This window comes from Amphiura filiformis, chromosome 5, assembly GCF_039555335.1.
Source record: "Amphiura filiformis chromosome 5, Afil_fr2py, whole genome shotgun sequence".
In the NCBI taxonomy this organism is placed as follows: domain Eukaryota; kingdom Metazoa; phylum Echinodermata; class Ophiuroidea; order Amphilepidida; family Amphiuridae; genus Amphiura; species Amphiura filiformis.
In genome coordinates this window covers 2352023-2368158 of record NC_092632.1, presented here as the reverse complement: position 1 = coordinate 2368158, position 16136 = coordinate 2352023, and the positions used below count along the sequence as shown (strand labels likewise).

Sequence of the window (16136 nt, the reverse complement as noted above, 5' to 3'; positions counted from 1 at the left end):
TGAAGTGTCTAAATAACACAAAAGGGTGCCTTTCTAGCAATTGTCACAATACATAATTGCCATTGTGCAATTTTGATATATCAATTCAACCATTGCTCTCTCCTGCCATTCTGTGTAACTCTGTTTATGTCATAAATGGACAATTATGCCAAAAAGGATGCTATTTCTACTACCTCTACTATATACCTCTACTACCTCTTCCACTACTACCACAACCACTACCACTACTACTAAGTAAAAGTAACAATGGCAACAACGACAATACATGAACAATAGTAAACAAGTTAAAAATAAGAATCATATCAAAACCGAAATGATTCCAAAAGTCAGATCATGCATCGCTCCGCAGCCGGACCTAAACGGACACAGAACACAAACAAAAAGGAAAACGGAAAACTGCATAACCCAACCATGAGAAAAATACAGAGCGGCTTAATGGCAAATACATCTGATTGATTAAAAACACTGTACATAATATACGAGTTTTATCCAAGGCACAATAGATATATATATGTATATTATATCAGCTAACAAAGTACTGGTACAAGTAGAGGCATTAAAGAACCAAAACCTCTTAATATCATGTACAAGAAGATGCTGTTCTAGATTGTCTCAATACAGAACTGCCACAACTAAACATCAACACAAAATAATACTCTTTTGATATATCAATTCAACAATAGCTCTTTCCTGCTATTCTGTGCTATTCTGTCAATAGTCAGATATAGCGCCTTAATGGAATTACCCTTACGGCATGGACGCATACAGTTAGACAGCAATGTTTTTAACCACAAATTAAAGTTAATTTTTGATTATAACCTCGGTCATAACCAAGGACCATACACACCATCACGTAGTCTCGGGTCGGAGTTTCTATCCCATTTCTTTGGACTATAATTCACATGTGTTCGGCAGTGAAATTTTAGTCTATTTAATAGATCTTCAAAGACGTCCTGATGATCGGCCAGTACGTTTGATTGTTCATAAGGATCAACGTGGATATTGAAGAGTGAGACTGCATCCGCATTCCTTAAGTACACTTGCTTTGATTGTAAGTCCAGTTGCTCTGTAGTAAATAGGAAAGGAAATATATTATTACTTAAAGACAGTTAAGAATGCAATCCACAAGTGCAGAGAAATTATAACTGACCATGACAATAGGAGGTCATGACCATTTTTGTTTCTTCAAAATTGCTTATTACACTTGGATACAAGTATATTCCCCCTAAATCATGTAAATAGAAGTATAGCTCAGTTATAATATTTCTTATTGTGTGTGACAAATCCAGAAATATTATTACTCACGGCTTGAGCTTTCGCCATCGAGGCTGATGGCTTGATCACAAGTGACTGTTGTGAGCTGGTCCACTGCATTTATCCCGCGGAGGTTGGATGCACTCTCACTCCTAGGGTTGAAGGTTGTTTTAAGCAGTGGATCATATACGTGATTGAGAGAATAAGCCCCGTCGTCGCGGTTGATTGTTTTAGCCTCCTTTCTGCGTATTTGTATCGCCTCTCTAATTCTACGAGATGTGGCGTTAGAGTCTTTGTCAAGAATGCTTGCCCCTTCCCAGTTGATTACGTGATTTTCCTGAGCGACATGGTCTGTGATTGCAGATTTGTGTTGTTCTGACGTGGAAGCCTTTCTGTTGGATCTGGTGAATTTAGTGTCTTTGAGAGTTTCCGTGTCTTTATCCGGACATCAAAGGGTCTTCCAGTTTCGCCGATGTACGATTTATCACAGCCTTTGCAGGGGATATCATAGATCGCATCACTGGTTTCCATGATGTCCTTTGGGTGAACCAGGATGTTTTTCAGGGTATTGGTTGGACGCATCGCTGTGGAGATCTTGTGCTTTTGAAAGATCCGCTATAGCTTTTCTGCTAGCCCTACGGAATCACTACCATGCCTCTTGATGAGGTTCTTCCGATTTCTTTGATTTCTTCTGTTTTTGAAGTTTGTCCTTCATCTGTTGTTTCACTCTGTCTAGCGCACATTTGGGGTAGCCACATTCTGAAAGAGCATTTCTGATTTTATTTTCCTCCTCTTTTTAAGAGGAAGATGAAGAGAATATCCCATTCTTGGACACCTTAATCGTGGAAGGAAGTAATGACCAATACGCATATTGCATTGTGGGAAGGAATTTTGGCACAAATTGGGTTCCGGTAGAGAAACCCTATATATCCGCGTATTTTCTATAGATGGTATTCAATACGACGTCACTCATGACAAGAGTCATCCTCATTTAAATAAAATTCTGTCCTCCATAAGGTACCTTGGGGCAATTTGCATGATAATACAATAAAACAGATGATAGGTATGAATGGTCGTGGAATCGATCTAAAAGACCTGTCCTTCTGTCATCTTAACAGGCGTTTGGCTCTCCGACCATGCTCCGACGCAACGCTAGTTTGTGTTTTGTTGATACTGAATATATATTCTACTTTTATTATTAATGTTTTTATCTTTTACCCCTTAATTTCCCTCATTCTTCAAGCTAATTCGTAGTTGTTGGATATATCCATATTTCGCAGTTAGTGGTTCTTTGTAGCCTTGCGGGGCAAACTAGTTGAATATCCAAATTTAGCGATTAGTGGTTCTTGTTGTTGGATATCCAAATTTAGCGGTTAGCGGTTAGTGGTTCTTGTTTTAACTGTTGTTCTGCACTGCGCACCGTGACAATGGGCTGAATAGAGTAGCTAGCAATAAACAAGGTGACAACAGTGCGATCTTAAAGAACTATCCTCCAACATGGCTGCCATTTCGATTGTTATACCGTTCCGGTTGGTTTAATGCATACACTCTATCAATCTATAGGCTCTTGTGGATATTAAAAAAAATGTACACCACAAGTGTGTTGAAGTAGGAATACACATTAGCTTTAACATTACAAGATATACAGTTGTGTATAGCGATACCATACCCACAACTGTAGATCTCGATTAGGTGACGAAAATTATTTAAAAAAACCTTGGCTGAACATTTGTCGAAAATATGTTTCCAAAATACCCTTTTTTCAGATTTTTCAGATTTTGGTGAAATTTTCTGGTAATTATAGCCTACATAGAAAAAACAACGCCCTGAGACCGACCGACCCTACTTGAAAGGTCCGTCGTCGCCTTATGGAGGTTTCATTCTCGGCTGTTGTGAGCGATACCATGCCCCGGAACTAAACCCGGAATGTTTACACCTTGCCTATAGAATACGAAATGGTTGACTTACTGGGGTCGCCAATTATAAGCTTCCACGGTCCCTTCCTGATGCTGCCATACATTGTTGGAACATTATTTGGATCCTGGGTTTTGAATGGTATCTTAGGAGTCCAGGCACAGTCTCCTCCTACTGAAAATAGGTATTCTGATCTAGGTGAGGGTTCGCCCAACCTGTGAGAAAAGATGGTAAATCAAAACAACTATAGTACTAGCAGTCAAAGTTCAAGTTGGTAAGGGGCAACCCAGGTTAAATAAGAATGAAATTATTAAAAGGGCTGTGCAATAATTATGAGCAGGGGGTAAATTTCCAAAATTGCTTGTCCTCCCTCTCGGCCTGCCAAACAATCTTTGCTCCCCCCCTTCCCCCTTGCCCTTTGCATATGGCAATTTTTGGTACAGTATTCCGTATCTAGTTATAGACTGGTTCTATTTTGGAAATTTTTAAATAAGCACATTTGTTTCTCACCTGATAGCATTCCACATGTTGTGTCCATCCGTTTGATTGGTAGTGATTTTGCCGCCAACTATGCCTTCTACTAGAGTCGAATGCCAGTCTGCTGCCCCCAATAAACCCAAATATGAAGTGCCATTTACCGTGGATGATAACAGTGGGCTGTTGACAAAAGCAACGGCTTTAATACCACCTTCGTAAACTTGATGTTTTTCACCCCGAAGTGGTTTATTATTGCCTCCTTGTTTGTAGATGCCTCCATTATCTATAATTATTTAAAATAATGCAATCGGTAATTCATTTCATTCATTTCATTAATTTTTTTTTCACTCATCAAATAACAAGAATTAGTATGCATACAAAATTCATAATACAAAAAGTGAGAGTGAAGGAATCACAGGAAAGGCCAAGAAGAGGCCTGAAAGTATGTTATCCCTTGATTCATCATTTGACATGGCAGCAGATTGTCATATCAATGAAGAAGTTACGAGGAATGTCCTTCTGATATCAAATAATTTTGATTTTTTTGAAATTGGCGACATTATTCAAATTTTATGGCATTAATAAAAATAGATTTTTTATTTTATTTAACAGTCCTCGAAGTAAATATATGAATCTAATGATTATGTACTAAAGTGTTATGTAGCTGGGAGGAAAAGCCGACGATCATTTGAAAAATTTGACATTTCGCATTAAAGATACACATTGTTCCCAAAAGACCATAATTTTTAGGTGTTTTGGGGAAGGCCTATCTTCAACACGAAAAGTTAAAAAAAATTCCAATTATCGTCGGCTTTTCCTCCCAGCTACTTACACTTTAAGTAAATTTCATTAGATTTATTAATTTTACTTCGAGGACTGTTAAATGTCAAAAATATCAATTTTAATAATTTGCCATAAAATTTGTATTAGATTGTGAATTTAAAAAAAATCAAAATAAATGTGATATCAGAAAGACATTCCTCGTATTCTGAATGCAATTTGATACGTCTGATGTGCTCTCATGTCTCACAAAAAAACTGCGCAAATGTTACTACCCATCCCTTAAGTTTACAATAAAAAACGTGTATTCACAATGATTAAATAATGTAAATTTACCCGATGAAAATATGATGACAGTGTTATTTCTCATTCCGTGCTTGTCGAGTGCGTGTGTCACATTGCCGATAGCCTCATCCATAGAGGACACCATTGCTGCATACAAACGTCGCCTTTCCTTCTGGATACCGCCATAGGGAGCAATGAACCTCTCTCCGTCGGGTGCTTGTATCGGACAGTGTGGGGTTTGCATTGATAGAAACAGAAATAGTGGCTTCTGAAAATGAAAAATAGAAGTATGAAATAAACAGTCACAGTAATTAATGGACGGAAATAAGCTGTAATATTTTGCATTTTGATTTCTTTCTCTGTTCCTCTTATTTTCTTTCATTTGCGTTAACGTTGCTTGGGCTACTCTACTGATACTACGTGTACATTCGCAGTCAAAATCATGATGGAGAATGGAGATGGTATGAACAGCAACCTTTAATTCAAAATCACAATAGATTTAAGGGCACTAGAGAATATGTTGCTTCGTGACTCGGAATGCAATCATGCATTAGGAAAAGAAAAATAGTTTCCAAGGATTCAATGGGACTCGAACCAGTGATCTGCTACTTCCATCCTCCGTCCAGTCTGACAAAAAACAACGTTTAGAGAAGACATGAAATAAAAATTAATGTGGATAATAATACGATGATGACATTGCATAAGACGGGAAGTATTCTGTGTCTTTTATGTTTTGTGCAAGTTGACATGCAAGTTGATGCAAATGCAAATACACGAATCCAATACATCATCATTTGGAATCACCAAAAGATATTTCAATAATATAATTATGGCCACATTCTTTTTGGAGTGTTTAGAACAAATTAATATCTAAATAGCATCAACAATGGTTAGCTGGTCCATAGAAACCGTCTTGTACATCGTGTACGCAATCGTGTATCGTGTATCGTCTTGACTGAAACAGGGTATGAAAGTTTTTTTGAACCGTTTTTGATGTACTTACGCTAATTTGAAAAATTGTTAAAAAAGATTTGGGAGCGATTGCCGAATAGGGTGCAACTCTACTACTACTAGTCTTATTACAAGACTGCCCTACTCAATCCTAAGCCCTAACCCTAAACTCCACAAACGAGGACTGGACTCAAGTCTAGCAAGTTACACCCTATTCGGTAATTGGTGAATAAATATGTTTAAATGCATGTTTGAACCATATTTTGTACTTTGTTCTCAAAATTACAAAAAATTACTTTAAAAAAGAGATTAATGTAAATGGACAAGAAATAAAGAGAGAAAAGAGTAGGAAAAAGTATAGAGGAGGAGAGTCAAAAAGAAAATGGGTAGTCCTACAGTTACCTATTGGTAAGGAGAGAGCCAGAGGAAAACCTTATAGCCTGTAAAAATAAAGAAAACATACCTTAATGGGTCCATGGGTAAAAAGGAGGCCCTGACGTTATACGTTAATATAAGGGTGTCATAAGACTTGATATAAGTTATTATAAGGGTGTCATTGCCACCCATCAGTGCCGCCGACAAGGGGGTTAAGGGGGCCTTAGGGGCCGTAAAAATAAAGAAAACATACCTTAATGGTCCAAAAAAGCAAAGAAAAGAGGCCCGGGGCCCGTAAAAAGGAGGCCCTGACGTTATAAGTTATAGTACGTTTAAGGGACCCTTGGACTATGTTTGCCAGAAGAGAGGAAGAAGGTTAGATTTGAGGTGCATATGTGCTTGGTTAGAATAGCTTAGAATGTAAAATGAACGTTTATACTTGGCCTAAAAACTACGGACATGGGCAGACGTGTGACGATGTTAACCTTAAGTGCATGCTTCATACCTAATTCGTTTATTTGCACACGCCACACGAGAAGCATATTCGAAAGGCTAGCTTCGGGCGACGTCGCCGTAGATCATGTAGATGATGATAGATGCAAGTATGAATACAACATCATCCAAGTGTATAATCTCTTATAATCTTTAGGTCCGAGAAGTACTAAAGTTTGTCAATGCTGTTCTATACCCGTCAGTGGAGAATTATGCCATGCCACCGCATCCACATTAGGCATATATGGTACAATGTCATTTATACTTGGAAAAGTATCCAGAATCAAAGGTCTTTTGACGTTGACAGCAACGGTTGAGTACACATTTTCTAAACGCTGGATAAATAGACAGGTTTGCACTACAGACCTTTAGTTCAGGCCACGCACACAGAATATCTTGTTTAGGCCTACTCCCCAACAAGAATTACAAAAGCAGGCGTGTATTAAACATGTTTTTATAACGCCAATTGGAAAAATCACAATAGTACTAACCAATACTTTGTAATTCAGAATCATATACTACATTAAATTTAACTTGTTCCCACAAAGTATTCTTCACACAATTGATATTTACTTCCCATTCCAATATAGTTAATGTCCCGGTAGTTGATATCAGAGCCTTCATCAACCATCACATAAATATTTCGTATCTTTACACATGGCATCTGTGACATTATTTCCAGCTTGAAAACTTTCTTTGAAAACGAAAAGGTGGAGGGAAATCCCATTTTGTTTTAGACAATATTTTCACTAATACAAGTTAATTTGATGATGATGTAAATGTATTACTATTAAAAGAAAAGAAATAGGTATAATATTAATCAAATAAAGAAGAATATCAAAGAAATCATCCTACTCGCACATTACATTTGAGGCAGGCCTGTATTATGATATGATCATAGGCCCACGGTAAAAATACGTATATAAGACAATATGCTAGTTACGCTATACAAGAAACTTTGCGTGCTTGGCTGATCCTCACTTGATGAAGGTCATATTGATTTATCGTCTACAGAGATGCCTCCTAAAGAAAACATACCTTAATGGCCCCAAAAAAGCAAAGAAAAGAGGCACCAGGGGCCCGTAAAAAGGAGGCCCTGACGTTCATTTTACCCCGGGTCCGTAATGACTCTCGGCGGCACTGCACCCCATTTGCATGATTTTTCTCGGGATGGAAAAACGCGGGAAAAGGGAGTGCTGAAACAAATATACTATTGAAATACCTGTATTGTATTGTTTGCATGTTGTTCAATTATTTCCAGTGCCCTGTTACCATAGAGTTTGGTCGCATATTGGCCTGATAATTCCTTGGCTACTCTCTCGTTGTCCCTAAAATCGTATCCTTCAATAGAAAACTCACCAGATGGAGCATTGCGATGTACGCGGTGAGTATAATAGTCTCCTGAACCACCGTAAATTCCTGTTCAATAAATATAAATAAAGATGTACTTTGTAATTGTACAAACTATCGAATTCAAAAGAGAACAACCTTTGTTTCTTAACCATCAATTAAAGGAATTTTGTGATTCCATTGTCCTCGTTTTATAGTATGTTTGAGTAGATATCCACGAAAAAAAAAATGTATTCCCAAAATGTCAGCTGATTCCGATTTTGCGTTTGCGAGTTATACAAGATTATGTATAATTATACAGACCACAAGAGAATTTAGGTACCAGTTACCCCTGTATATCCCCAAAACCCCAAAATATATAAAAATCAAAACAAGCAGCCAATACCTGTACTCTTCAGCTCTGATTTAAGTGTATTTATTTGTTGAAATCTGTTGCGATTGAAAAAAACGGTTACCTAGAACCATAAAAACCCAAGGAAGGAATGATATCATTAATGTTCGAATCAATGGAAAGCACGGCCGGGAGCACGGCGCTTGAGCTCTTGCCGGGATCTCTTGTTCAAGAACGTTTTGTGTATAAATCAATAAAGCATCAATAGAGCAAACTGTAGACTCCCTGTGTCTCGGGTTTGACTGAGTATTTGGAGAAAACTAAGGGAGGGGTGGGGGGATTTTTTTGCATAGGGCATTATGTAATTATTAATTGTCACATTATCCAGATATGGAACCACCGACCGAGTCTAAGCAAATTGCAACTTTGGGAATTCCCAGGACAAAATTTTATCCAACAAAATGGGAATCCCATTTTGACAATAAAATGATTAAAAAATTGGGAATTCCTAGTGGCCCTAAAGAAGACAGGCAAATTTTTGCCAAAGTTTTTAGGAAATCCCAAGCCTAAATAAACAGGTGTCTTTTTCTTTGGAATTCCAATGTCTTCTTTAGGGTTGTGAAAATAATGACCTTTTTTTTTTTTTTTTTGGGGGGGGGAAATTCCGGGAGCAAAAACTTGTGAAAAAGTTTGGGAATCCCATGTCTTCTTTAGGGGGTGCCTTTAATTTCTGGAATAGCCCATTGCGGATAATAAGTGCATGATTTCTTGACCGATTTCAACGAGCTAGAAGATGCAGCTATTGGCTCCTGGTTCTAATTATGACATGCTTGTCTTTGTTTAGGATAGACAGGAATGAAAATAACTGGTACCTTAATTCTTTTGCGGTCCGTATTACATTCCCGGGATTACATTGCTCCATACATAGGCCACTGTGCTGTAATCTCGTTCTGTTAACAGAACGCAAATACAAATTTGGCGATATTTTTGCTATGCGAATAAATCTGCAAGAAATGTTTAGCACACAAGCATTATTCAAGTAAACTTTACCGAAAAAAGAATCAAATCCCCGATTGAGTGGAAGACAATTATTCCTGGACATGCCCAGATGCCATTTGCCGACTAAGTGTGTTGCATATCCATTCTGTCGTAGACTGTCAGCAATGGTTGGTAAATGTAGTGGTAAACAGGTGGGTTCCGTTGGATGAATGTATCTATTTATCCCGTTATGGCTCTGTCAAGTTCATAAAAAGACAAAATTCATTTATACCATGTATACGTTGATACATTTATGATATAGTTAAAACGTAAAGAAACAAAACGAAATTTATTACTACATCAGAACAAATAGTTGTTTAGTTGTAAGGAGGGCCTAGCGTGCACCCTCGCAAATATACTTCTAATCAACATTTCTAGATCAGAAAACATATATACGTTGAAAAAGATAAGCTATGTTAACAAATTTAAAAAGTGTCCCAAGGGGTCAACAGGGGTCAAATTTCATACATAGGGTTGAAATTCCAAAATTGTTCAGATTTTGTCACACACCAAAGTATTCCTCTGGTCATAAACGATTCAGAAAAAGTATAGTTTGACCTATCTGCGGCTTACCGTCCTTTGTTTAAAAGCAGAAAGGTCACAATTGGAGGTGTTCATTTTTTTGGCCACACAGGCGGTCACAAATTAGAAGTGCTCCGATTTCAATGAAAATGGTCTCAAATTGTTCGCCATTTAAAATGAACTCAAATAAGGAATAGTTTGCACTATCTAGAATGCTTTTTGTTGCCAAAATGCAGCAATGACCTATTTTATGTTGTTTCCTAGGTATGGTAACGAAGCATAAATTCCTTTTAAAAGGCAACTCAGACCCACATGCCACTCTCTAAATGTAAAAGAGTGAAAAACTCACTCCCGAAAAGAGTGATTCACTTATAAGACCACTCAAAAAGAGTGAAATGTGTTTTTAACTTTAAAACCACTCAAAAAAGAGTGAAAACCACTCTAAAAGAGTGAATTTTAACTCTTTCAAGGAGTTAAATGAAGGACAACTCTAAAAACGGTGTATGACGAAAAGGTTGACTCCCCTAAAATGAGCGGTTAAAAGTCGAAGAGAGGAAACAGGCCGCCCTCGCAACAGTCAGCATTATAGCCAGAGAATAGATATTCTTGAGTGGGCACAGGCTAATTTGCATAGCAGTCGGACTCCTGCATTGTATGTGTTCATTTGTGTATGGAGAGCAATGCCCGGGAGCAGTGGCGACCCTTCGTCGTATTTTGTTCATTTGTGTATGGAGAGCCATTCTTGCCCGTGGGACTTATGCTAGATCCTCAGGTCGAGTCAGACGCTGCATGTAGGCTACTAGAAACGAAAATTAAAAAAAGCAGGGTTCCTCCTGTGTAGGCCTATACATATTAAATGGGTATAGACATTGTTCTCAAATATTAATGAATTTAGATAAACATACAGGATATAATGAACCTTTTATTAGTCGTTTTATAGTCTATACCATCTATAGAGGTTATCCGTGTTCTATAAGCTGCATATCCTATCAGCAACTGCTATACCTTGTTTAGGACTTTCAAAAGAAGTACCTACATGTGCAACCATGACTATTTCAAAAAGGCCCGCCAAAGTCATGCAGGTAACTCCCGAGGTCGTGCATTGAATTGGTTTGAATGAGGAATACTACGGGAATCAGCACCTTTTGTCACACATGAGTAAAGTGGATAACCTCTATATACCGTATGTCATAATACCAATATTTGTAATAATAACTAATGTTTTGCATCTTAAATGTGCAGTCCATATGCGCAAACGAATACTAATCTTTCAGATATAAAGCTTTAGAGATCTTTAGAGGATATCAAATAACATGTCACACCCTGCTTCATCAGCTATTTATTGCAGATATTTATAGCACAATACTTCATCGACTATCTGCTGTTGATAACATACTGCTTCGTCGGCAATTTACTGCTAATAACACACTACTTCAGCAGCTATCTACCACTGATATAGCACACAGCTTCATGAGCCATCTATTGTGGATAGCACGCTACTTCATCTGCTATCTAATCGGCTATCTACTCCTAATAGCACACTGACTTCAGCAGCAATCTAAGGATAGCACACTTCTCAACTATCGACTGCGCGCTGATAAAACACTTTGCTATCCGTTATCTCCTGCTGATAGCATGCACACTACTTCATCAGCTATCTACTGCTGATAGCATACTGCTTCGTCTGAAATCTGCTGCTGACAGAAACACTGACTTCAGCAGCTATCTACCGCTGATAGTACACTATCATCAGCTACATATTACGGACAGCACACTACTACATCAGCTATCTACTGCTCATAGCATAGTCCGAGTAATCAGACCCAGAACAAAATATTAATTTCTGACATGATCGTACTCATAGCACACTGCTTCATCAGCTGTCTGCTGATAGCATAATTCATCGGTTATCTACTACTAATACCACACTACTTCATCATATCCACTATCTATACCAACTCGCTTGTACTACTGCTGTCATTTCTTCTTAACTTTTCAAAGTATATACGAGGGACATTCAAAAAAGTTCTCACTCCATCATCACATCTCTGTTATCTTACGTGCCAGGCAGTTGAAATTACCAATGATTATACTCTGAAATCTAGGCTACAAAATAAAACTTATTTAATGAAAATGTGAGTTTTGGTTGTTAAAATATGTTGGTCAAAGCAAATACAGATTTGGTACATCGGAAACGGTTAAAAACTGAAGCCAAAAGTTTAGTAAGCATCATATTGTAGCTTTGGATAATGTCCATAAAATGTTTTTATGGTGTATAGAAATGGTGTATAGAAACGATAGCCATCGAGGTCGCGTCACTGAAATCATGAAAAAAAAATTACGTATTTTGCATTGTTCTCAGAAAAAAACCCGGGTTTTCTACCTATGGCGCTCTGGCTGAAATACAGCCAAACAATGCAAGATAAATGTAAACCTGTATTTCTCAAGGTAGCTACATCGGTAAGCCAATTCGTATGGATAGACTTCTCGAGCAAGTTTCCTAAAGCTATCAATTTTCATACTCTGCAGATCACGATCATGTCAGTAAATAAATATTTTGTTCTGGGACTGATTATTCGGACTGCACTGCACTGATTTGAAAATAAATGTAAGCAATGTAAGGCATATAGGCCTACTACCATACATCCTGACTCTAAAAATAAAAAATAAAAATAAAACAAACGCATAGGCTTTCAGGCCACCTGCAGGAAACAAACTTTGTTTATAATTTAAACCTGAATTAAAAACAAAAAAGATATAAATGATTGTAACATTTATAGTGCAATGTTTTTTACTTAAAATTAAATGCTATTTACCGTATAGAGCCCAGTCATAATAGATGCTCTCGAAGGTGAACATACCGGCTGTACATAATAGTTATCCAAACGAACTCCACTCGAAGCTAATTCATCCATAAATGGCGTTTTAATTTCGCTACCTTCATGAAAACCAACATCGTTCCATCCCAAGTCGTCTGCTAAAATGAACACAATATGAGGCGATTTTCTCTGTGAATTTCTGAGCACATCGTATCTTCTCATTTGTATCTCATCAGGAAGTAGATCATCAGGAAGTAAATAAATAAGAATCAAGAGAAATAATGTTATCGTGATCGCCATCTTGAAAATGTGTTCCATGTTTTACATGATAAAACCTACTTGATTTCCCGCATCAATGCAGGTCGCTTTTCTCTGCATGGCTGCACTGATGAATAACATGTTTTGTATGTATTGGTGTATGTCAATGAAATCTGTATAATTTTCTGATTGAATTGGTCGTAATTCACCCATGCAGAACGCCACTGACCACCCTCTATTTATGCATAGTCGTGCTGGAAGTTGATCGATACATGAAATCCACACAATTCTTTTTACTTTGAAGTTAATTTCTTCGGTTTTATAAAAAACAATAATTGTATTTTTTCAGTAATGTCAGATAAAACCATACTGCTTTGATATACCTTTTTGTTTTATTTTTACAGGCCTGAACTTCGCCCGTGAGCTTTTTTGGTGTTAACTTTTTAGCGTTTCAAACTAATATACGGTAGTTCGCAAAAGAAAGATTTTCTCACCTCTATAAAGGCACATCGCGTCGTACATGAGCTTACATGTACGGGTCTATATAGTTTTGTCAGAATTTCTATTTTGATTTCACCGTTTTTCACTTCAGACTGCTAAATGTCCATAGTACTTCTATTTCGAAAGCAACCAGCAGAAATTATCGATATTTCTATTATGGCTTGCAGAATCATCAATCCATGGGTATATTCACGCGTTGATTTTGAAAAATGTTCAGTCGGACGTGAACTTGAAATCAAAACGGAAATTCTGCCAAAACTACCCGACAAAACTATGATTTATAGCCCATGTCGTTAGAGAGTTGGGAAAAATCCTTCATTGGCTAAATATATTACTTTGAAAAGCTACAAACTGGGATTTAAAAAAAGCTCACGGGCCAAATTGAAGCCCGTTAAATCTTACTAGAAGACTAAATTTCAAGTTCAACACCACTGAGGAAAAAATAATATACATCATCAAGTATTTTTTTTTTCTAACATTAACTGAAAAAACTGAACATTGTTGCTTTTCATTTGGCTGAAAAATTACAAAAACAGCAGAGCAACACCGTGATAAACACTTGAACACTAAATAAACACTTGTACAATCGATTGCAAAATTTAGAAAATCCCATAGGAAAATTGCCGAAAAACGTCTCCCCCCCCCACCAGCAGTCAACTTAAATTCATGGCGGCCAGCAGGGGGGGGGGGGGCAAGATGTGGCAAAGGCTGCAATGGACATCTGGATTTGAGCCAATCCATGTCAACTCCAGGGATGTGAACCGCAGCACCTCTTCAATTTTGTTCTTTTTCCGTGTGGTGGTAGATATTGATGAGAAAGTAAAATCCTGAAAATTTGAGCTTCATATTTCGTTTTCCCGTGGCATCAATTTAAAATTTAGGGGGGTCCGCGTAAAAAATGTGTCGCAACGCGAAAGACGATGTTTGGAGGTCCATAATAATGGGAACCCCCAATAACTTTGAAAAGTATGTATACTGGGGTACATTTGTGTGCAGAATTCAGATCTGGCTTGAAAACTTGTAACTCCTTTACTTTAAAAGATATAGGGCCCTCAAAATGCAACTTCGTACATCCAGGACCAACTTGGGGGGGGGTCAGAACTCCAAAAGTAAAAATAATTTTATTGTCCATTTTTTGCCAGTCAGAGCCATTTGGTAGCATATTACTCTTATCCCATATTGAGCCTATTAGAATACTTTTAGCTGAGATATTACCCATGCAAAACTCCAATTCTACATTTTTGTACATTTTGACCCCCCAGAAAACCAATGTCAGACATTTTGCCCCACCATCAACTTCAGGTATGTTGAAAATATGTTCTTGGACAACATTTCTGAGAGATATTGGCTTTGGGTCTAGATGACTTTGCTTATAGGCCTACATGTCATTCCAGCCACATCAACAAAATGGGCTGGTTGGTCAGTGGTCATCCCCTCAAATTTTGCTGAAAATCATTTCTAGCTTACCTCTATGAGTATAATGAACACATGGAAAAAATGAATCGGCGAACAGAAGAAAAAAATAAACAAATAAAATTAAAAAAAGAAAAAAAGAATAAAAATTCCCTTTAAAAGGGAAGGCCAGCCTCAATGCAGAAGAGGTCTTGTAAATAGTTTGGGTCACCGTGAAAGGCATTTTTTAGGATCACGCTTACATCCATGTTACATGACAGTTCACCAAAACATCAATGGTGAGAACATGCACACTGAAACAGCAAAAAGCATTAACTCCTTAATTCATTACCCGGTACTCCAAATTGTTCTGTATTTTTGTCTTTACTGCTTTTTACCCATGCTTATTATTAAAATCAAGAAATACACTGCAGTTGTTAGTTAATTCGCTATGCAAACTCAACTTACATGCACATTTTATTTTAAAATGATTTTATATTATTTCGCAATGTATAGTTTACTATAAAGTAGATAGGGGCAAGCACATGATAAAGGACTGATCACTCACTACAATCTTCACTTTTAAACTGTATTTTTTGAATGTGTTGATTGTTAGTCCGAAACTCCTGCAAAGCTATGGACATGGCATCTTACCTACTCCATTCTGTAATAGTCTGCATTGTGTGTTTTCTCAGTCTTCAATCATTTTGTTGAATGTAATTTTATGAATCAAATAAAAAAGATAGAAAGTGGCCTCACTTTAGTTATGTGTCATTTTACAGTATTTATAATTTATAAAGTAAGACAATAATTTATTTATTTTCTATAAGTGCATGTCAAAATATGGGATATATTGTTCAATATTATAGCTAGCCCATAAAAACTTTATTTTCCATCGGATTTTTCCCGTTGAAAAGACAAAACTGATGTTAAAGATAGCAATAATATCATCAATAACATTTTGAGTCAATTTTATCCATAAAACGATACAGGATAGGATAGATAATTACTTTGACTTCAATGTGCTCCATATAATGAAGATTTTGATTCTACAACATTATTAGATCTGTTATCAACATATCAATTATGCACTCACAGGCAACCAAACATCATGCTATGCTCAGTAGTCCACTGATATGACCTCGTTCCAGTGATCATTCCCTCGCTAATTACTAATTGTTGACCATGTCATTTTTTTGATATGCTGATTGCTGAACAAGTTTATGTTTATATGTGTAGGCCTAACCTATGATAACTTTTTAAGTCATAATTAATTCAAACATAACTTTGGCAATACTCAATCGTTTTCGTTCGTTGAAACGGCAAAACATACTTTCTTTTCCTTGCAAATCGAATTAGCAGACATCAAAAACATTTTAACCACAAGAAGTAAAAAA

General features: G+C 37.1%; 1 protein-coding gene across 1 annotated transcript; it reads right to left on the bottom strand.

Moving 5' to 3' along the window:
* Positions 1-532: 532 nt before the first annotated feature.
* On the bottom strand, positions 533-13040 carry LOC140152467 (arylsulfatase B-like). The gene is made up of 7 exons (XM_072174788.1): positions 12586-13040; positions 9260-9443; positions 7751-7947; positions 4762-4978; positions 3679-3928; positions 3223-3383; positions 533-1066 (listed from the first exon to the last, which is right to left on the bottom strand). Exons 1-7 carry the CDS (start codon positions 12904-12906, stop codon positions 825-827), a joined length of 1572 nt encoding a protein of 523 aa, XP_072030889.1. The 5' UTR covers positions 12907-13040; the 3' UTR covers positions 533-824.
* Positions 13041-16136: the final 3096 nt, after the last annotated feature.